The 22,128-nt window shown below is 36.9% G+C and overlaps 1 protein-coding gene across 5 annotated transcripts in view; it reads left to right on the top strand.

Annotated features, from left to right (window-relative positions):
• MCTP2 (multiple C2 and transmembrane domain containing 2) overlaps positions 1-22,128 on the top strand; it is a gene marked incomplete at both ends in the record, with an annotated part of 197,884 nt that overhangs the window by 158,236 nt on the left and 17,520 nt on the right. For 2 of the 5 annotated variants that reach the window (XM_079699874.1, XM_079699873.1), the window contains 3 exons: positions 3,400-3,522; positions 6,492-6,533; positions 19,648-19,757. In XM_079699874.1, coding sequence (XP_079556000.1) covers positions 3,400-3,522; positions 6,492-6,533; positions 19,648-19,757 — 275 coding nt within the window. The remainder of the gene's footprint in view (positions 1-3,399; positions 3,523-6,491; positions 6,534-19,647; positions 19,758-22,128) is intronic. The other 3 variants (XM_079699876.1, XM_079699875.1, XM_079699877.1) reach the window with 3 other exon arrangements.

Below are 22,128 nucleotides of genomic sequence, written 5' to 3'. Positions count from 1 at the left end.
TTAATCCTGTTAGACTCAAATTGCACATTTGGTCACACCTGCTGTGGGTGGCAGCTTTGATCCCAATTCAGACACTGCTTTGAGTCTGCCCCATGTGTGTGGTACAGACCATAGCAGAGTTCACATACAGAATTTGGGACTTTCTTTTGCTTACTCTCTCCTTCCGTGTGTTTGTACACTCTCTGGTGGCCCTAATTGTCACTGACTCTTTTGCCTATATCCTTCATTCAGAAAGATGGCAAATTTTTCTGTTGAGTACCAACTGGTACCATCTCTGTGTCTGCAGCTGCTCTTGAGTCAAAGGTGCAAGAAACGTTAAAGTGACTCCATGCAGATCTGAGTTCTTTTCCCAAGGTTTCAACTCCCCTGCAAAATTAAATAACTTTGTTTCAGACTCTCAGATAATTAGTCTCCCCTCTCTGCCAAGGGTTTCTATTTGTTTTTGCTAGAAGCTGTTGCTAGGAAATTAATCCTTTATTACAGAAGTAGGAATTAGGCATTGATTTTTAAAATGTTTCTGAAGGTACTAGTCTCTCACTCGAAAAGAGTTTCAAGCCCTTTGAATGTGATATTTAAATGTGGCTCTTTTTTTTTTTTTGTAAAACACGCTGGGCTTACTTACCTATACCTGGTGGAGGCAAATATTATGGCAAATGAAGTGTTTGTCTAACACAGCTGTCCCTCTAGTATTGGTTGATGTACAAGTAATTTTGTTGAAGACATTTTATAAATAGTTGATGATGAAAATAAATCAAAAATATGTTGTTTCCTATTTTTTCTCAGTAGTTTTAGGTCAGCCTCTTTTTACTTGAAATTATATTTAGAAATTTAAAAGAACAGTAAAACCCCACTTATCCAGTAGATACACATTAAGAAATAGTAATCCTTTAGAACACAGTTAAAACCTCTAATCCTAAAAGAACTTTAAGAACAGGGAAAGGAAAATAAGTAACAATAAGGAAAATCACTAGTTTTACATAGTAGAGAAGTTGCTGTACTGTTTTCTCTACTTTTCTCTATGTTGTTCATAATAAAACAAAACAAGACAAAAAAGTAAAAGAAAGAGAAAGCTTTGAAAAGCTAGGAAATTATAGGAAAATATATATATTATGAAATAATAAATAAAAGAAAGTTGATAAAACACACCAAATTAATAGACTGGAAGACATCAACAGTGTAATAATTTGCATTGAATCAAAAAGTATTTCAGAAATTCTGTACTTATTAAAAAATGTATAGAGGTTTAGCACTAAAACAAAATATAATGTATAGACTGGGAGGCTAAAGAAAAATGTCATGATTTGCAGTTTATATGATTTTCCAAACCACATCTCCAAAATGATACATTTGCAATCTCATAACAAGCAATAAGAGGGCTCAGAAATAATGGGAACAACATATAAATCAACGTTCCTATACCTAGAAGTAACCAACTAAAGTATATGTATTTGAAAATGACCCCATTTGTAATAGTAACAAAAGTGTTAAGTTACTTACAAAAAATAACAAAACATACGCAAAATCATTATGGTGAAAGTAAAAAAGATATTTTGAGATACATAAAAGAAGTCCTGAGTATATGGAGAAATAAACAGTCCTTATAATTCAGAAGGTCAATGTCAGGATTTCAGTTCTCTCTGAATTGACATATACATGAAAGGCTATCTCAATAAAAATTTCACCAGTAATTTTATAGAATGTTGCAAATTGATTTTTAAATACATGTGGAAGGATAAAGGGCAAAGGACGATCCGAGATAATTTTGAAAGTGAAGTAATTGGGACTTACCCACTCAGATATCATCTGGTTACTAAACTGCTGTTTAACAACATGGTCTTAGTGAAAGAACAATAATATAATTCAGTGGAAGGGATGAGAGGGTCCATAAACAACCAACACAGTCATGTGGGAAGCTGATGTGTGACAGAGGTGGGCATGTAGATCAGTGAGCAAAGTATGGATCCCTTCAGTAATCTAATTCTGAAAGTTGACTGTATTCAATATTTTGTAATAACCAATAAGGGAAAAGAATCTGAAAAAAAAAGATATATATGTGTGTATAACTGAATCGCTTTGCTGTACACCTGAAACTAATACAACGTTGTAAATCAACTATACTTCAATTTAAAAAATGAAATAAAAATAAAAGTTGGCTATCTGTGAGGATGGAGTTCAAATCGGATGCTTGTTTCCAACGATAAACCTAAAAGCATTTGAGACAAAATAAGGAACATGCACATGCACACATACACCCACACACACAATTATCTATTGGAAGAAAACACAAGGCAATTGCTTTATCACCTCAGGGTAGCATATGATTTCTTAAGTAGAACATTGAATATTAAATGGCAGAAATGCTAAAGTCAAAGATTAATATGTTTGACTATGTTAAAAAACAAGCCACTTTTTCAACCTAAGTTTTCATTGCTAAGAGAGTATAATGGAAAAATAGCAGAACATTCATTGGAATGGGGAACTATAGATCAGGTAAAATGAATATACTTGATTTATACATAACACCATCAATAGATCTATAAAACATAGTATTGAACAAAAAAATTCCAGAATGATCTCAACATTTTGATACTGTTTATGTTTTTTCTAATATAAACCTTATGTCTCTTCAAGTGTCAAAGATTAACACTGATAATCATCTTCTTGTGGCCATGTAGCCTCAAAATGGGAAGATTTTAAGATTTTTATGGATAAACAACAAGGTCCTACTGTATAGCATAGGGAACTATATTCAGCATTCTGTGACAAACCATAATGGAGAAGAATATGAAAAATAATATATACACATATATATAAATATATATAACTGAGTCACTTTGCTGTACAGCAGAAATTAACACAACATTGTAAGTCAAGTATACTTCAATAAAATTTTTAAAAATTATTTTAAAGAGACTTCGGAAAACTGAAGTTTTTATCCAAGATATTTGAATTTTTCAGCATTGGCAGCCTCTTTGAAAAGTAATCATTCTTTCTAGTTCAGATACACCTCACTGTTGGCAAAATTTGGCCTGTGGCCAGCCTCTTCATGACTTTTGGATTTTCCACACTACTTCTCCTAAATTCTGGTACATTGAATCCAGCAGCAAAAAACTCTGAATAAGGTTGATAGGGTAATGAGTTTTCCAAATATGGGAACTCTATTCCAGAGTGTGACAGGCCAACTCATTTCTCTGTCTTCCTTATTCTGCTACCAGTTCTAAAGCTGTGTTAGTCATCATGTGTGTATCTTTGTGTGTGTGTGTGTGTGTGTGTGTTTTAACCTATTTGGAACTATATAGAGAGTCCTGGGTTTAATCTCCTTAAGTCAATGAATAGGAATTGAAGATTGCTCCCATACTGTTGTTTCAAGTAGTCATTTGGTCTGTGTCTTCCAATCAGGTGTTCTTAGTCACTGTCTGGAATTTTGAACTGTACATGATCCCACTGGCATTATCGCTCCTCTTTGTCTACAATTTCATTGGACCTACGAGGGGGAAGGTTGGCAGCATCCAGGACAGCCAGGTGAGCAAAGATTCCAATAATTCTGACATTTAACTAAAGAAAAGATGTGTTAGCAGTAAACCACCACCACCAAATCATAACCTGAGTCCACTGCATTTGACGAGCAACACTGCACATGTATTCATGTTACAGGGAAGATATTTATCATGTGTAATCTGGAGTCTTCTTCCTAGAGCATCTTGTGTTCCTGAGTCTTGGCCTGCCTTCTTAGCCTGAGTGAGCCATCTGGTTCTTGGTCAGCATTTCCATGCGGGTAGCACATGTCTTCATGCCCATATGGTTCTCCATAAGGTTCCTGGGAATGAGATTCTCAATCACTAGAGAAAAGCCTTTGGTGGCTCCTTGAGCCCCTTCAGGGCACACACAACTGAGAAGCTGCCTCAGGCCTCTCCATATAATTATCCTCTGCAATATTCTCCTCTAGTCTGAAGCCTCAGGGGATGCTCTGAGGCTTGCCAACTCCCAGGGAAATCAGAGAGTGCGTGGGCATGGGCCCCTCTGTTCTTGAGTGCCCAAGTTTTTCTTGCAATTCTCAAACTCACCGTGGTGTTAAAGGAAGCACAGGCAAGGCCTCTTCTCAAAGACATCGCCCAGCATTTACTTTTCTTAATTTTTCTCCAGCTCTCCCTCCTCTTCCCCTCTAATCCCAGCCCATAGAATCTTTTTCTGCTCTGGGTTAGAAGGAACTTGTATTTATAGACTTGCTTTATGATATAATCTTGGCATCCCGGATTCAAGAACCAAGTTTTTAAAACAAAAATCGAAGGTCTTGAGACTTGATAACATCCTTTAGAAAAATCACCTGCACATTAGGTTTTCTAAGACTCAAAAGCTGACCATCTTCACCTATTTTTCCTTATAAATGTTCTGATTATTTAAAAAAATCATCTCTGAAATAATGGATATTTAAGGAATGTTTCTGATTTCATTTGGGATGGGGGAAATGAGTGTTATAGCAAGGAGTAAAACCTCAGACGAATTCCAAATTCTATTCTGTTTGGTTTTTGATTGTGTAGTGCAATAAGCATGTGCATATATCAATAAATGAGGGGCCTGAAGATGCTAGAACCAAGTAACAAATAAATAGCTTTAAAGTACAGGTTTATGTAAGGACTAAGTTTCACAGAGGTACAGATGAGGGAAATTTTTACAGAGAAGCATCTGTTGTAAAAGTGCTGGCAACTAACATTTTTACAGTTTTAATCAGATTTTATTTTCCCAGGTATATATATGATGTATACGTTTATAGCATGTGTATATATATGTGTATGTGTACATGTGTATTTGTAGGCAGGTATATATATGTATATATCTGTGTGTATGTAAATATGGGTACATAAGTGTACTTGTGTGTGTATGCATATAAATGTGTATGTGCGTGTATGAAACCTTTTTAATTTACTAAACATTTTCTAATTTATTACCTAATTTAATCTTGGTAACATAACCATGAAGGAGTCAAGAACTACTGTTTTCATTTCATGCTTCATAAAGCTAACGTTCAGAGTGGCAAAGTGATTTGCTCAAAGTCACACAGCAAAACAGTGCTGGAACAGTGTCTCCAGCTGAAGACTTTGTCTCAAGGTGAAGACTTCTGACTCCTAATTACATTACAGAGTTTTTTCCTCCCATAACATGTTTCACTGTATTCATTTTCATCCATGTGCTTTTATGAAACATGCTTGTTGCCATCATTGAATAGGTTAGTTCTCCAGCATCACTAAGTATCCCACAGACTGCTAGGTGGAGCTCCTAGGAATTCTGGGAGGTAATACAGTACCAGCCCTGAAGAAATTGCTCAATGGATTATGGAGGATAGCAGAGTACTGTCTGGATACTTCAGAGTTACTCCCTTATACAAGCATGATATTGACCATTCTTTTTTCTATTGGAACAATGGCATCTAATTAGCATGCCTGACCTTTGCAAGGTTAAGCAGAAAGGTAAGTGTTCAAATGGAAAATAGTCCTTGGTTTTCTGATACCCAGCATTCTTTTTTTTTCTTTTCTTTTTTTTTTTTTTTGCGGTACGCTGGCCTCTCACTGTTGTGGGCTCTCCCGTTGCGGAGCACAGGCTCCGGACGCACAGGCTCAGCATCCATGGCTCACGAGCCCAGCTGCTCCGTGGCATGCGGGATCCTCCCGGACCGGGGCACGAACCTGTATCCCCTGCACTGGCAGGCGGACTCTCAACCACTGCGCCACCAGGGAAGCCCCCCCCCCCCCAGCATTCTTTTGAAGCTACCAAATCATTGGATTGTGTACCAATACATGTTAGCTTTTAAATGTAGCAGTGATGTGATTCAAGTGTACCTGTTAACTAGCCAAGATCTCTAAATGAATCTGAACAAGCCTCTGTGCAGCACAGCTGGTGCTGGGGCCCCTTAACTAAAGGCAGTCCCCCCTTTAGTCCAGATCTGAGCCTTGAGTCTCCTTCCCTCACCTGTCCCCCACCAACCCCGAAGCCCAAGGAAAACAAGAATGCCATATAGAAACCTGTAGCTTATTCTTGAGATTGATTACATTCAGACTAATGCATTTAATACTGTCTAATGTTTCGGTAATGGCCCCAGAGGAAAAGTGCAGTCATTCTAACAATGAGCCCTGCACAGACGGAGTATGGTGTTCTCAGCCTTAACACAGCAGCTGCTTCATTTGTCAGACTCAGAACAAAACTGTTTACAGATAGTACAACTCCGCAATGCATTTTTAAAGCTGGCTGCCTTCAAAGGGCACTCCCCTAATAGTTTTATTTATACTTAACAGTTTTATGTAGATTATGCATATTGTTTACAACCTTGGCAAGGCATCCCTTAACTTTAAAAGTGTCCTTTTTAAAGAAGTTACAGTGTATTTTAAAAAGACTAGTGTTGCAACGATATAGGAAAACTTTAAGCATGAGTATGCATTTCATTCGTAGTTGGTAATTTTGGTTGACGTTTTATTACAAATTATGGATCTTCCTTACAGGAGAGCACGGACGTAGATGAGGAGGAGGATGAAGATGACAAGGTGGGTGTGCTCGAGAAAGGACACAAAGGGGGAACATGACTGCTTTCGGTGTTCTAGCCGGTTGAGTCAAACTATATATATATATATATTTTTACTACTATAGGATGACCAGTATAGTGACATTCTCATAATGTATAAAAGGTATATCCCTTTTTAACATTTTTAAAATGAGGATGAAAAGGGGCGAAATATAAGGAATAACTGAAATGTTATAGAAGCATCCCTCTAGGAGGCCTGTCATTTGAGGCAAAGATTAGCCTTCCCCTTGGTGGATGAAAGGTAGATGAAAGGTAGCCCAGGAAGTCAAAAGTAAACCAAGTGCAATCGCTGTTCCTTTAGGCTCATGTCTGCACTCTGCAGGGTGGTCACCCGCTTCAGAACCTGTCACTTGCCCAGCTGTTGCTGGCAACGTTTTCAGCTCTACGTCTGTGTACATCTGTCCTTTCTCTCCTCCTGGGAGAATCTCTCAAATCCGCTGCTTTTTGTTGTCATTACACTTTCAGACAAACCTTCTGGAATAAAATGAAAAAAAAAAAAATAGTGAAATGCCAAATGAGATGCTACTAGCTTCACGGCCGCCCAGTCCCCTAGAACCTATGGGTCTACAGGGCTAGGGTGATAGTGTGTAGAAGGCTGACAGGAGAGGAAAGGGGCAAACGGGGGAAACTTAAGAGTTAAGTATCCAATATAAAATGTCCAGAAAATAGAAACGAATTTAAAAACACTAGCTCCATGACACAGACACCCTTAAAATTAATTGAGCGAGCCAGATGGTTTTGCCCATTTGAAGGATGCTGGGCAGATTACAACGTAAATCTTATTTGTTGTGCTAAAATGATCATTAATAGCAAAGTAATAAAGTATAATTTTTTAAAAGGCAATTGACCCTTTTTAGAATGAAGGTCCCATGATGCAACTTTCTTCTTCTTCTTTTTTTTTTTTAATTAATTAATTAATTAATTTTTTGGCTGCTTTGGGTCTTCGTTGCTGCGCGCGGGCTTTCTCTAGTTGCAGCAAGCAGGGGCTACTCTTTGTTGCAGAGCACAGGCTCTAGGCTCACGGGCTTCAGTAGTTTTGGCTCGCGGGCTCTAGAGCACAGGCTCTGTAGTTGTGGTGCACCGGCTTCATTGCTCCATGGCATGTGGGATCTTCCTGGACCAGGGATTGAACCCGTATCCCCTGCACTGGCAGGCGGATTCTTAACCACTGCACCACCAGGGAAGTCCTGCAACTTTCTTCTTGATGAATTGACGTGAGTGGCTTCTGAGTGATGTAACTCCTTGAACATTAAAAATAGTCATAGCTAAGCTTATGTGCGTGAGGGGGTGTTTAACCAAAGGAAACACAGGTATTAATGAAATTATTTTAAACCTACATTAGGCATAATTATCAATTTTATTAACCAAAGTTTGGAAGTGAGGAAGATTTCTTTCTCTTGGACCAAGTCTGTGTAAATGAGCCACCCCGTGGAAGGAGGATGTCATCCACCCTTGAGAGATAATTGTGGCCATGGGGCTTTGCACCATCTGATAAAGGAGACATCTAACAAGAAGGCAATGGATGAAAAAGTGGTGTCGATGAACTGTCAGGCAACAGATTGAGCCATGAAAGTCTAGACCAGTGTTTTTCACCATCTAACCTTGCATTGTGGTGCTTCAAAGGCTTTCTGGGGGCCTGGGGAGGTAGAGCCATTTGGGCTGTGCATCAAGTTTTTCTGGGCAAGGATAACTAAGTTGGAACTACAGCATCTACATGCATGAGCCTGGGAGCTCTTGCGTTCATCCAAGCACAGCCCTCCACGCAACAGATGCGGCAGCCCATCCCACACTGAGGACGTTGGCTCTGGGGTTCTCCATGTCTCCTCCAGGGCAATTCCATTCTTGAGATACTTTGATTGTAGTATGTTTGTAGGGACTTTAATAGCCCCACATGGCCATGTTTGTTTTGCTTCCTCAATTTCATACTTCTGTGGAAACTTCTAGAGGAATAAGTCTGAAATGAAATGTTGACTTCTGTTTGTGCCTCTTCTGCTGAACATAAGCCTTCTATTGTGAGAGGATTTTGGCAAACTTTGCAGTCTTTTTGCACGTCTCTTCACTCTCACTTCTCTAAGAGATGGGTAAACTAGAGCTGTTTTCAACTTTTAAGACTTCGGGAGCATACATCCACCTATATATTATTACACTTCATCATTTCTTCTCCATGTAGAGCAGCCTCCATGCCTGGGATGGGTCCCTCAAGCACACAGGCCCTGGGCCACTGCCCTCCACAGTGTGCTGACTCCAAGGGCTTCCCCACAGCGCCCTTCTGGCTTCTGTTGTGTGTTTGACATGACAGACGGGCTTCTGGGAACTGTAACACACCCAGTGAGAGATGAACTGTTTACAGGTTATAAACACGCAGCCGTCTCCTTCCAAACCAGAAGAGGAGAGGAACTCCTTTCTACCCAAACAATCCATCTTGAAAGTGACACTCCTTAATTGCCAGCACCCCTTCCCACAAAATACCATCATGGACGACTGTGGAAGATGAAAGCATGCTGGGGCCCCTTGGCACAGCTTCCTTGGGAGATGGACGCATTCCCATATTCTGCCTGTCTCTGATGCACAGGCCAGGACATGGTCTGGGGTCTGTCATCTTTTTATTGTCTGGAACGGGGATGGTTGTAAAATGACATCACTATAGCCTCTTGCTTCTTCTCATTGTTGAAAGTCCATGGAAAATGATCTGCATTTTTAGAAACCAAATTAGGCTCCACAGTTTTGCCTTCCTTTCTTTTTGTGGACTTTCAGTTACAATGTAGAACTTTCAGGTCACTAGTTTTTTGGCTTTTAGGAAACTAAATGTACAAACTAAACTTTGAGGAGAGGAGATTTTTCTTTCTTATACCTGATGGCTTCACACAAGAGATTGCTTGTTACAAGTAGAGTTTGCCGGGGACCCCAGAACAAACAGATAACGGCTACGTTCAGCCAACAGCAATCAGCTGACATTTCCTATTTGTATTAGATTCCCTATGTGGAATTCTTCTATGTGGACCTTATTTGTACGGATGGATTACAATGGAAATTGCATTAATTTTCTACACAGTAAAGGTCAGTAATTGAAGCGTGAACCAAGAAACTATTGTGTAAAATGCTGTATCTCATATTTAGGAAAGGTCACGCAAGGCAATAATATCTTGTTTTCATTGCAGAAGGTATAAATACTTGCATTAGAGTTTCTTTTCTTTTTTCCAGCCCAACAATCACTTAGGTAGAATATTTCAGCATTTACTAGTAACATCAGGAAGAAAGAATCATAAGGGCATGTAATTTAAAAAAAACTGCCTATTGCTATCATAAAGAGACTGCATTGTGATGCCTGCATTGTGGGTTGGTTTGTTTTTAACTCAGCTGTCAGAAATAGGACTTGAATCATCTGTTCTTTTAAGATTATCAATGAGTTCACAATTGCTTTACAGTGTTTGGGGGGGTGGGGATCATCCTTTCATGTCAGTTATGGGTGAAAAACAGATATGGATATTTTCCTTTAAGAAAATAAAAAACATCTGATACATTTTTGTTGATTGATGGTGGAACGTGGTGGAACATTTTATAATGAAAGGATGCAAATGAATATTATATCTCTATTCTCTTTTCACAAATTAGGATGATATTATTAAAATTTAAGTATATTTTAAACCATCAATCTTAGTTGTAATAATGATTTTCATCCTACAAATGGATTAGTTCACTCATCACTACCCAGGCAGAGCCTTCTTAGAGAGAGAAGGATGTGGCGTATGTATCAATATTTATTATGTATCAGTATTTAGGAGTTCTTCTTGTAAATTAACCTGCATAGTCCTTTGGTTGAGTTGTTCAGGGCCAGCATAGCTCATGCCCTGTGTTTTCTTGTTCCAGAAAGAGAAGATGATCTATAGTATCTCAACCAGGGAAGACTCGTTCTTGGAGGAAGTCTTCTTACAATTTAATAGTGAGAGTAGTTTTGTTTATGATTCCTTTGTGCCTTCTTAAGAATGTCAGAAACAAAGCAAATTAGTTTGATCAGTGATTTTTTTTGTAACTATTGACTAAGCCATGGTACTTTAAGGTGGTGTAATATTTTTAAGAAAATGGAAAGTCAGGTAATATCTTTGAAAGGTTAACAATAGTTGAATACACACACATATTTTCAAGGCATATACATTCTATATACAGGGCATGTTGTAGAGGACCTACTTATGGATAATTTTCAGGGGAATAAAGTAAATGGTTGTTCCGATGTAACTCCTTTTAATTTGAATTAATATTATATTCAGTGATGAAGTGATTTAATTGCTAGCATTTCAACCGTACCATCTAACTTCCAAGACTTTAATATTAAAATGGATTCCAGCCAATTCTTAATTATCAGTTTATGCATGTTTTGCATGAAAAGGGATCGGCTTCCCCATTTCCTGCCGTCTTTTCTCTGAACCATTGACTTGCTCAAATCCCTTTTAAAAACTCAAACTTCCATTCTTAAAAATGTTTGGCTTCATTACCTTCAGAAATAATCCAGAAATGTTATTAATCTGACATTTGAAGCATTATTCAGCCTACTGCTACCAGGTTCGCTAACAGCCCCAGTACTTGTGGATTTTCTTTGTGATTTCTACTGTAAGGATTATACTTGGTAGGTTACTCCCAAATACTGTGAAATATGGTGTGCCAGACTATAAATTAGATGGATTAGCCATCCTTTTATTAGCTAATGTGCACTAACTGGTGCTCTGAAGTTATAGACTATAATACTACATCTGGATATTTATCTTGCCGTTGTCTAAAATTTTTACATTATGCTAATATAGAATACATTGGACATTGTATCTCAATTATCCACAAGTCATTATCTTTCTGAGGATAGTAGCCATTCCTACAAGAGGAATTTCCTATCGAAATCCGCTCTGTTTCAGTGTGGTTTGCCTTAAGTCCCAATTATCCAATGAGTTTGCAAGGTAATTGATAGATAATTTGCAAAATAATTGATAGAAAGGTGGGGACATCACTTTTTCCTCAAGGGAATATAGTAATTTAAAGTGAGTAATAAATGACACAAAAATGATAATTTAAAATGAGACCATTTTGAGTAAGAATTATTTAAATGATTAGATTTATAAGATTATTCTTATTTGTAGAGTGTTTACAATTTGCAGGCTGTTTTTATATGCTTTAGCTCATTCAGTACTCAAAGGAAACCATTAAATTTGATATTATTTTCCCCATATGCGAATGAACTAACCCAGGTGAAGAGAAATGTAATAATGCATCAGAGATTTCCCAGCCAGGATAGTAGCGAGACTCAAATCCAGCCCTTCTGATCTAAATCCTGTTTATTTTGGACTATGCTACATTGTTATGAAGGAAACATGTCATTAATTTATTGGTCCATTTTTCCGCATTATTATTGACAACCTTTATGGAGTGTTTTCTCTGTATCTGTGATTGCTACTTTCATCAAAATTTGTATACTACGTTGGGTGTTAGCGATGCAGTGCCTGGGTGAGTCAGGACTGCTAAAGGTGATGTTTGAGCTGAGTCTTAGGTGATAAATATTTTATCTTCTACCCTCCTCATTCCCCCACCTCAAAGAAAACTAAAGGACACGCACAGCTAAATCAGCAACTGCAGCTTATCGTGTGTTTAACTATGGTAGTGACAGTTGTAGAAAACCATTAGCCCTGTTTGCCTTGTAATGGCATGGCATCTGTCAATTGGCTCAGAGAAACTTTTAAGGAAATCAATCTTCCCAAGGTCTAATTCCAAATAATTTTTTTCCAAATTGTTCCCAATTTTTCAAAAGTGTTTTTTCAACATCTTCCTCATGATGATGTTTATTCCTTTTACTTTTTCAGCCCTCTCATTTGATCCCTGATGAGAATCCTGTTGCAGGCCAAAGAAACATGTTGGTAAATACCAGTCAGTGTAGAAGGAAGGGCTCTATGTAATGAACAGATAGTTAGAGCAGTTTATAACTACTTAGAAATGATACTGGTTCAAAATCCAGTCTGTTTCATATTCATTTCCCAAAGCAAAAATACTACTTGAGAAGGAAGTATTCTCCTGAAAGACTGCAGACTTTTCCCCTCATTTTAATAGCATACCATAGAGGGGTGTGTGTGTGTGTGTGTGTGTGTGTGTGTGTGTGTGTGTGTCCGTCCACGAACACAGGACGTAGCTCATGGGAAGAAACCTTAAAGACAGTTCCCAGTGCATTAAGCCAGATTCCCAAAGAACAATTTTTAATCTCGTGTATCAGAAATATTACTTTTTGTTCTTTGTTATGACAGATGCTGAGAGGTTTTTTTTTCCCCTGCTAAATGCCACTCAGTCTATTTCTGATGTTTATAATTCTTCAGGTTTTCGAATTGCAGGCTTTTAATATTCAGTGGGATGAAACAGACCAAACAGATTCCCATTTAAAGTCTAAAGTCGTATTTTTGCGTTATCTTTGCCCTGGATGGTTGGCATTACTGGGACGATCCTGAGATAGAAATTTTGCATCAATCCCTTGTGGGAATCCTGGGCATCCTGTGACAAATACTACTCAGTTTTTAAGCATGTCCCAAGGATCTTTCCTGACGTGGTCAATTTTCAGGACTAGCTCTTTGGTTTTGCTTAGGTAATTAATAGAGAAATGAGATTTTTTTCTCCTGAACCAGAACATGTGGGAAAGATTTAAAGTAGCATACTGATTATATAATGAATTCTTAGCTGTAAATTCATTTTGATGGTGTTAATTCTCTCCCAGAGGCTCGAAGCTAGTTTATTGCACCTACAGTGCTATGCTCTTTGGAGACATTGGGGAAGCCAACAAAGCCTTGAAGAAGAAAAACTCCACTGCCTCACTGATTCATTTATTTATTTATTGGCTTTGTTCTTAAAGAACAACCATGTTACAACACAGGCACATTATTTGTTCTTCAGTCAACTGTCTCTAAAACCTAGCCACTAAAGACTCAGTGTTGTTTTTCTTTCTTTTTTTCTTTTTGACATTTTATAAACAAATGGACAATGAAAAAATGATGATCTTACATACATTTTATATAATAATATACATTTTTAGGTTACAGATTTGGAGTTTGTCATTATTTTTCTTACAATTATTATTACAATTACATTATTATTCTTACAGTCATTCTCTGTAGTATATAACAAAGCAAAGGAACCTTTTGAAATTTGAATTCTGGATCTGAAAATTTCCATGCTTTCATCTCTTCTGTTATATGTTATTACCTATTTGCTCATCAAGTAGGCCCTAAATCATGCAAATTTTACTTATGTATTGGTGTTTTTTTCAAGTAATCAGAAGTAAAATCCATTCTTTCTGAAATGTAGGAATCTAAAAATATGTGTTCAGCCACAATTTCCTTGTTCATTGGTTTAATCACACCAGTGGCCATCACTATTTTTATTACACATTTCCCTCTATAAATTAGAAGCCTTATATGTTAAGGGAAAATATAAGCACATGTGATAACAGTTTCCTTTTTCTGAATGAATCACTGTTACTCTTCCTTGGCAATTTGGTAGCAGCCGCAGAGGTAATGCTGTGTTTGCTAAACTGTGTTATCACCACATTCCCTGGTTCAATCTGAAACGTGTAAATAAAGCCAGCATGATGCAGATAGAACTGCCAGATGATCTTTTGTACAACGCAGGGCAACATGAGTAGACTTGTCCTGGAAGATCGTTGCTTTTGAAACTTAAATGAACCCCAGGATTCTTTAAACTAGACAAAAGGTTATTTGTTCTTTTGTCTCTTCTCACTCTTGAAGGGCAAGGACTTATGTTTATGAAGCACCTGGAGTGTACCAAATGATTTGCATATGATACAATATTTAATTCTCCAAATACTCCAGTCAGAGTCAGGATTATGATCTCCCTTTTCCAGATAGCAGAATTGTGACTCAGGAACCAGTAGGAACTTGACATGATCACAAACCTCGTAGATGACAAGACCCATGTTGAACTCACTTCCCTCTGACTCCATAGCCTGTGATTAATAAAATATGTAGGCCTGTGGAGTTGGTACATCTTAAGTTTTTTTTGTTTTTTGTTTTTATCCCCCTAACTTTGCATCTGTTGTTGTAAACCCTGGTTACTTCAGCTCCTAGGTAAGAATGAATGCATTTTGTTATAATGTAAATTATGGTATGTATTTTATGCAAATTATACATAATGTTTGCTAAAATGTTTAGCAAGAAAAGTTAAAAAATAAGAATGGAAAGAAATGTTTTTCCCCAAATATTTTTAAAAAGTGTAATTTAACATACATTCTCATGAAAACTGGGCAAATAATACTGGAAATGAACAGTAGATAGAAATATGTAACTGAATGAAATGTCTACAAATCATGTATTATATAGTGAGTTGAGAGAACAGAGATCCATAGACACTAAAGAAGCAAATGACGAAAAGAACAAGTGTGAGCTGAATGCCTACCTTGTGAAATGTCCACTAGAAAATGTCCACTCTTCCTTTGGACTTAGTAGTTCTGGACTGGAATTCTCTGCCACATATATGTGAACATAGACAAATCTGGACATAGACACATCACTTAACCTCCTTGTACCTTGGTTTCCTATTACTGGAAATGCTAATATCAAAGACCATATAACATGTCCATTGGTATACTGGCAGATATAATTAAAGACCCATGAAATCAATAGTACATGTTTTAAAAGACAAAGCTTGCAGTGTAGAGAGTGAAAAGAACATTTGCTACTAGAATGATGAAAAGAGTAGAGGGGTGATGCAAATTGAAAGAACGAGACTGTAGTTGGTGTGGACTGGCATCCCTAGGGAAGATTTCATGAAGGCCAGGAGTGTAAGTTGGACCTTTAGGTCATTCTGCTGGAGTTAGGAGGCCTGGAACCTTCCTTCCTCCTTCTTACTGTTTGATAATGCTTTTTCAGTGAGTAAATAATAATAATAATAAATATAAAGAGTACATGTTTAATGAATAATCAAGTACTGACAATCCATTTCTCAAGATAATTGTTGACAGACTAACTGTTGAATGTCTGTTCACATTTCCTGTCTACCACTGGGACCATGATCACATCACTGATACATGTAAACTTAAGTTACAAACCTGCTGAAGAGCCTTCAGCTGTCAATAGTTACTTTTAGAAGACTATTTCTGGAAACATGATGTTAATTTACACAGCCCAGAAGATGTGTTTACAAATCTCTCTGTGCAGCATGACTTTTCTTTCAGATCAAATGACTGTTCTTCCACATTTATCTCATCTTCCATTCCAAGGTTTAGTTATGCATATATGAAAAAGGGCAAGGTAGGTATTAATGTGTTGACTTCAGTTGCATCAATATATTAAAAACCTTGTGAAGAATCAAATGATACCAGTCTTATTAGCATGCCATCAAATGATTCAAACAGAATATCAAATAAGTTAATTCTGAAATTGTTGTACTCATACAATGCCTCAATCAATGAGGCATGATTATTGCTAATTGAAAACTTTTCCAATAGCCCGCCATGATGACTTGAAATTATGATTTTTTTTCATCCACTATATGGAATCAAAATAAAGCTTTTGCAAGTTAATTTTACAAACAAAACTCTGACATCAGGAATGCTATTGTAAATTTAGTTTAAGTATTTAGCATTGAGGGTTATTTAATTTTGTAGTGATAATGTGAATGCAGATTTTGATGAAGCACAGCATCATGGCTAATAAGATATTCATATAAATTGAAGGGATCTTTGAAGCAGAAATGTACAATTGATAGATCATGGTGCCCTGATTATCCATGATCGCATACAGACAAGTGATAATGCACCACCAATTGAATTAGAAGCTGTAGTGTCCACATTTATAAATATTTTATGTATACAGAGTTGGGATAGCAACAGCAGTTTTCATGGCAGAGATATGTTCAGATATAAAAATATACTTCTTTCAGCATGGCAGTGTGCACTTTGTTTTTGCTGCCAGTCATCCATCCATCAGTCTGATTTTAAGAATGTTTGAAACCTTTGAAGAACTCTCAGTCAACTTAAACATTCCCCAAAGCTATTGAACTCTTGTGAAAAAAATAAATCTTTTAAATGTTTGTTGCATTTTGGTCATATCAGTTGGAACTTTTTTTTTTCCCCCGGTACGCGGGCCTCTCACTGCTGCGGCCCCTCCCGCTGTGGAGCACATGCTCTGGACGCGCAGGCCCAGCGGCCATGGCTCACAGGCCCAGCGGCCATGGCTCACAGGCCCAGCCGCTCCGCGGCATGTGGAATCCTTCCGGACCAGGGCACGAACCCACGTCCCCTGCATCGGCAGGCGGACTCTCAACCACTGCGCCACCAGGGAAGCCCAGTTGGAATATTTTTAATCAAAATTTTTGATGACTGAAAATGCTAAGTAACTTCATCTTTGGAAGCCTTTAGTAAATGGAAGTGAATTTTACAAGAACTGGCATAAAAGATATTGATTTTTTTTTTCTTTACAAAAGAAAGGGATATTCAGCACAAAGCAAACTGTGAGGTCAAATAGTTGACCTATTTGTGCATATTTAGTGTTTAAGTTCTGAAGTTACACTTTGGATTATCTCAATTTGTGGGATAAAAAAATCTTTTGATTTTTGTAGGATAAATATAATTCTACCCAGGAATGGAAGGAAATTGAGAAGCCATTAATTTTTCAGCATAAATTTTGTGGAGAATTATAGAGACAACTTAAAGTTTTATCTTGAAAAAAGATTGACAGATAAAGTTCATATGAATGGATACAAGATATCATGCCTTAGAAATTATTTGGGCAGAAATATATACAGATTTCAATATTTAAAATATAGAATTGAGAATATTCTTCATGTATCACATTTTTGTTGTGAGTTTTCAAGGTACCTCTGCCTGGAGAGAGAGTATTTTTGTAATTAAAATTATGGCCTACAGTAGAGTCACTTAAAGGTGTCAATTTAATGACCATTAAGTGCAATTCTGAAGATAAGTAAGAACAATTTTATGAAATAAGTGAAAAGATGACATTAAAGAAGTACATTTTTTGGAAAAGTAATCTTAACATGGGACTATAAACAGATATAACTAGGAAACCAATTAAATATATGAGTATGTAGCATGAATAATCATTCTTCATGTATCATTTTAAAATTCAGATAATATAAGCACATCTCTTTTGTTCTAATGCATGTAAAATATATTTTTTTATTTTGAAACAATGTCATTATGAAAATAAAATGAAATAACTTTATAGATCCACTAATAAACCAAGTTGTCAGTTGATAAATATTTCAAAAATTTATAATTCTGATTACTTTCACTCTTAAAAGTGTACAGATATGGTTCATAAATTATGCTGGTACCCTAGATACAGTGGAATTCTTTGGCCTAGTCTTTAAATATTGAATGTTCAAACTAAAACATCAAATTCATTAAAAAGTAAAAGAACATTGTGAGAATCATTTATTATTTTGGTGTACTCAGGCTTTTCTTCACAACCAGAACCTCCGCATTTGGCTGTTTCATAGGGGAAAAAAAAAATCAGTCAACTAAAATAGGAAATTTTTATGAAATTGAGCCATATGGAAATTTGACTCATTTTCCAAGAAATTGTTTTGACCTAAACTCTACACTGTTGAGAAGAGGAAGCCACTTTTGCCCTTTGGGTCAAATTCCCTTGTGCTTTCAAATCCTCCTTTATAAACATGAATGCTTCTGTGGCAGACAGAGATGGGTTTTCACCATTGTGCCCATTAATAGACGGTGGATTGCTGAAGATGAATTAAGTCGCTCTGACAGTCTATCCAATTTTTGATGCAAACGACTTGAAGAATTAGAGTCAGTAAGAGAATAAGGGAAAGAAGAAATTTGAAATTAGAGTGAAAAAGTAAAAATGTCTTGTGAGTTTGACTTTGCAAGAGGAAGCAATGAGTATGACCTCTCCTTCTGTACAGAATGGTGGCATAAATGGGTACAGAACAGATGGTAAGAAGTTATTCAAACCAGCCCAGCACCCTTACTCAAAAGGGGGTAGCAATGGTACATTCTAATCTCAGCCCCTCTCTTTGCTCTGTTTCTGCCAGTAGCTCCATAAACAAGGGCAGATGCAAGAAGGGAAATTTGTGCTTTTTGACATTTCAGCCATACTGGTGCTTTTACCAGTCACTGCAATCAGTATGGGGTGGTGTGTTTTCCTTCTTCCATCTACGGGCCCAGTTTGATGGGACAGAGAATACAAGATGAGAATGATTTATTTTTCTTTTGCTGCAAATAAGATTATTATAGAAATGGTCTCTTAAATTTAGAAGATATTTGCTCAATAATTTAGTACAATTCTAACCCAAGTAAAATTTTAGGTAGAAAAAAAATACGTTTTGTTAGATTTATTTGAGGTTTTAGGTACTATATGTTAGATGTGACAGCTACAGTGACCCAGCTAGGCCTAAGCTAAGAAGACACTAACTAAATCCCAGTTACAGTAGAGTTCATAAGGGAGCTAGGATATGGTATCACAATATAAGAAATAGCATGAAAATGCCACTCTTCAGGGAATCATCTTTTCTCCAATATGGGAGTAATTTCTAAATTATTTTATAAACATTAGCTACCTAACATGGTAAAACACATTTTAGGTTTTCTATAAGCGAAGTAAGGGTAATATTCTTAGAAAGCTGAATTCCATATACAAAATCTGGATATCGAACATGCCTTATTGTTATCTGCTGGAAACCTTTCTGAAGGACTACTGAGAGAAGGGTAAGTAAGCTAACCTTGTGAAGACAGAAGAAATCAGGATCAGCCAATGGAAAGGATTGCAGAATTCTCTGAGAGAAGCAGCAACTCCACAGGGAAATGAAGTTCTTTTGTCTGTGGGGCTCCCCTTCATCAGCTCGTGATATTGAGGTAGCGACATGCTTGCCCACTACAAGTGGTCACATCTCACGAGTAGGCAGGGATCGGGGGGAGTCAATAAATAAGTTGTGAAAAATGTAAGTTTGTCTTCTGACGTCACTCTGTTGATAATAACCATGCTATGATAATATGGCATAATAATTTCTATAGCAGACCAATAAAAATGAAGTAACTGAGTTAAATCTTTTATGTTTCTTAGGAATCTGAGAAAAAGGGCTTAATTGAAAGAATCTATATGGTACAGGATATTGTCTCAACTGTTCAAAACATCTTGGAGGAGATAGCTTCTTTTGGAGAAAGAATTAAAAAGTAAGTTCTACATTTGTGTTGTTGTGAAGTGAAACTGCCATCCACTAGGACAAATGAGGGTTGGGAGTCTTAGGGAGGATAGGATCAGAAAATGCAAAAACAAAGAAAAAACAAAAGCAACAGTCTTGGGCCTTTTAACTTTGATTGGTGTGTTCTTTGGGCTTGTCAATTTCACAGGGTGGCTGTATGGCCCAATTTACACCAGTTGTCCCAGCATAATTATTAATACTGCCTCTATTCATTCTCAAAAATATTCTGGTTTAAGTGATAAGCTATAGATTAAAAAATAGATTGTCCTATACAGAAATAAAAAAGGAAGCAAATATGCTTTAAAGGAGGCTTTTTCATCTGAATCACAGAATACAGTAAATGCCTTGAGTGAAATTTTTTTCTCTGTTCTCCAAAGAATGGTACCTAACTAGTAACATCACAGATGCAAAGATGTAAAGTTAATTCATCACATACATAGACAGATTAGGACAGGGGTCAACAAACTTTCTCCATAAAGGACCCAAGAGTAAATGTTTTCAGCTTTGGACTATATAGTTTGTGTCACAGCTACTCAGCTCCCTTGTTTAAGTGTAAAAGCAGATAGTTGATACGTAAATGAATGGATGTGATATGTATTCCAATAAACCTTTATTTACAAAAACAGATGTCAGGCTAGATTTGACTCAGCTCCAACCCATAGCTTGCCATCCACCTACATTAGGGCATAAAGACTAAATTCTCTGATGGAGTCTCAATTGAGAAAAACTCTCGTGATTCATGTTTTTATTTTTTTATTTATTTTGTTTTATACATTGTGAACTCTGCGTAACTTGGTCTTCATTTGATACCAATGAACAGAGCAGGTTTTTTCTTCCTTTTGAATTGTAGATGTTTGTTCCCCCTTTAAATCCAGAGTTGTGTCAGCCATCTTGTTCTTTCTAAAGATTAATTAATACTGTTTCTTATTTTATTGGCCATTCTAGTTTCTTTAAGTAAAGAACATAATATTTAGAAATTACATGGGTAAAGAAGAGACTAAAATTAGTGCTAAAAGCCAAGTGAAATTTTGTCTATCAAGATGCAGGGAAATCAATAAGTGGTGATTAACATCAGGGAATATAAACAGCTAATATGGAACTTTCTGTGGTTACTGATGTTATTCCTCCATCCCTTATTACATGAAATTGCCCTTGAGTGTCCATTTATTGTTGGCATAGCAAACATGTTTCTTTTGCTTAAAAAAAAAAAGGTTCAAAGTTATCTTCAAATTTAGTGAGTTTTTACTGAACTTACACATTGTTATTCCTATGAACAATGTCAAGAAAAACTAAAGAGCAGTAGGGGGCTTTGGTCATGTATATTGATATTTATATGCTTTATTTCTCTAGGTTTCATATAAATTGAAAAATGATTCCTGAATGTACCCTCAAAATTACTTAGCAAAAACATAAGTGACAGTAGAAAATAGTGAAATGATGAAGAGAGCATTTATAATTCTTCATTCACGCATTCAACTGTCAGTGTTTGAGTTTCAGGCACTGGCTTGGTTTAAGAATGAGAAATGCAGGCTTCCCTGGTGGCGCAGTGGTTGAGAGTCCGCCTGCCGATGCAGGGGACACGGGTTCGTGCTCCGGTCCGGGAAGATCCCACGTGCCGTGCAGCTGCTAGGCCCGTGAGCCATGGCTGCTGAGCCTGCGCGTCCAGAGCCTGTTCTCCACAACAGGAGAGGCCACAGCAGTGAGAGGCCCGTGGTACAGAAACATCAACTAATGTCATGTGCCAGCCAGATACTGTTCTAAGCCCTTTACATAGCAACTTCTTTAAGGAGTTACTTAAAGGAATTGGATTAAATGATTCCAACAACCCTACAGAGTAAGGATTGTTAGTATCCCCATTTTACAGATGAAGAAACTGAAGTATAGAATGGTTAAATATGAAGCCCAGATCACAAAATGAGTAAGCCATGGATCTTTGGTTTGAACTTCCCCTCCTCACTTTATACTATAATGTCATTATCCTCTGGGGATCTATTCTCTTTCTTTGTGTGTTTTTTAAAATAAATAATACTTTATTTTTAATTCTTTTTTTGTGTTATAGTTGATTACAATAGTATATTAGTTTCAGGTGTGCAAGATAGTAAATTTTTATAGATTATATTCCATTTAAATTTATTATAAAATATTGGGTATACTTCCTGTGTTGTACAATATATTCCTGTAGCTTATTTATTTTATACAGAGTAGTTTGTACCTTTTAAACCCCCACCCCCATCTTGCCACTCCCCACTTCCCTCTCTCTAGGAATCTATTTTCCAACGAGGGAGAAGAACACTAATAAGACAATTAGAATAGCATTGATGCTAGGTAGAGGTTAGGTAGGA

Source organism: Hyperoodon ampullatus, assembly GCF_949752795.1.
Source record: "Hyperoodon ampullatus genome assembly, chromosome: 3".
Taxonomy (NCBI): Eukaryota; Metazoa; Chordata; class Mammalia; order Artiodactyla; family Ziphiidae; genus Hyperoodon; species Hyperoodon ampullatus.
This window is presented reverse-complemented; position numbering and strand designations above follow the sequence as displayed.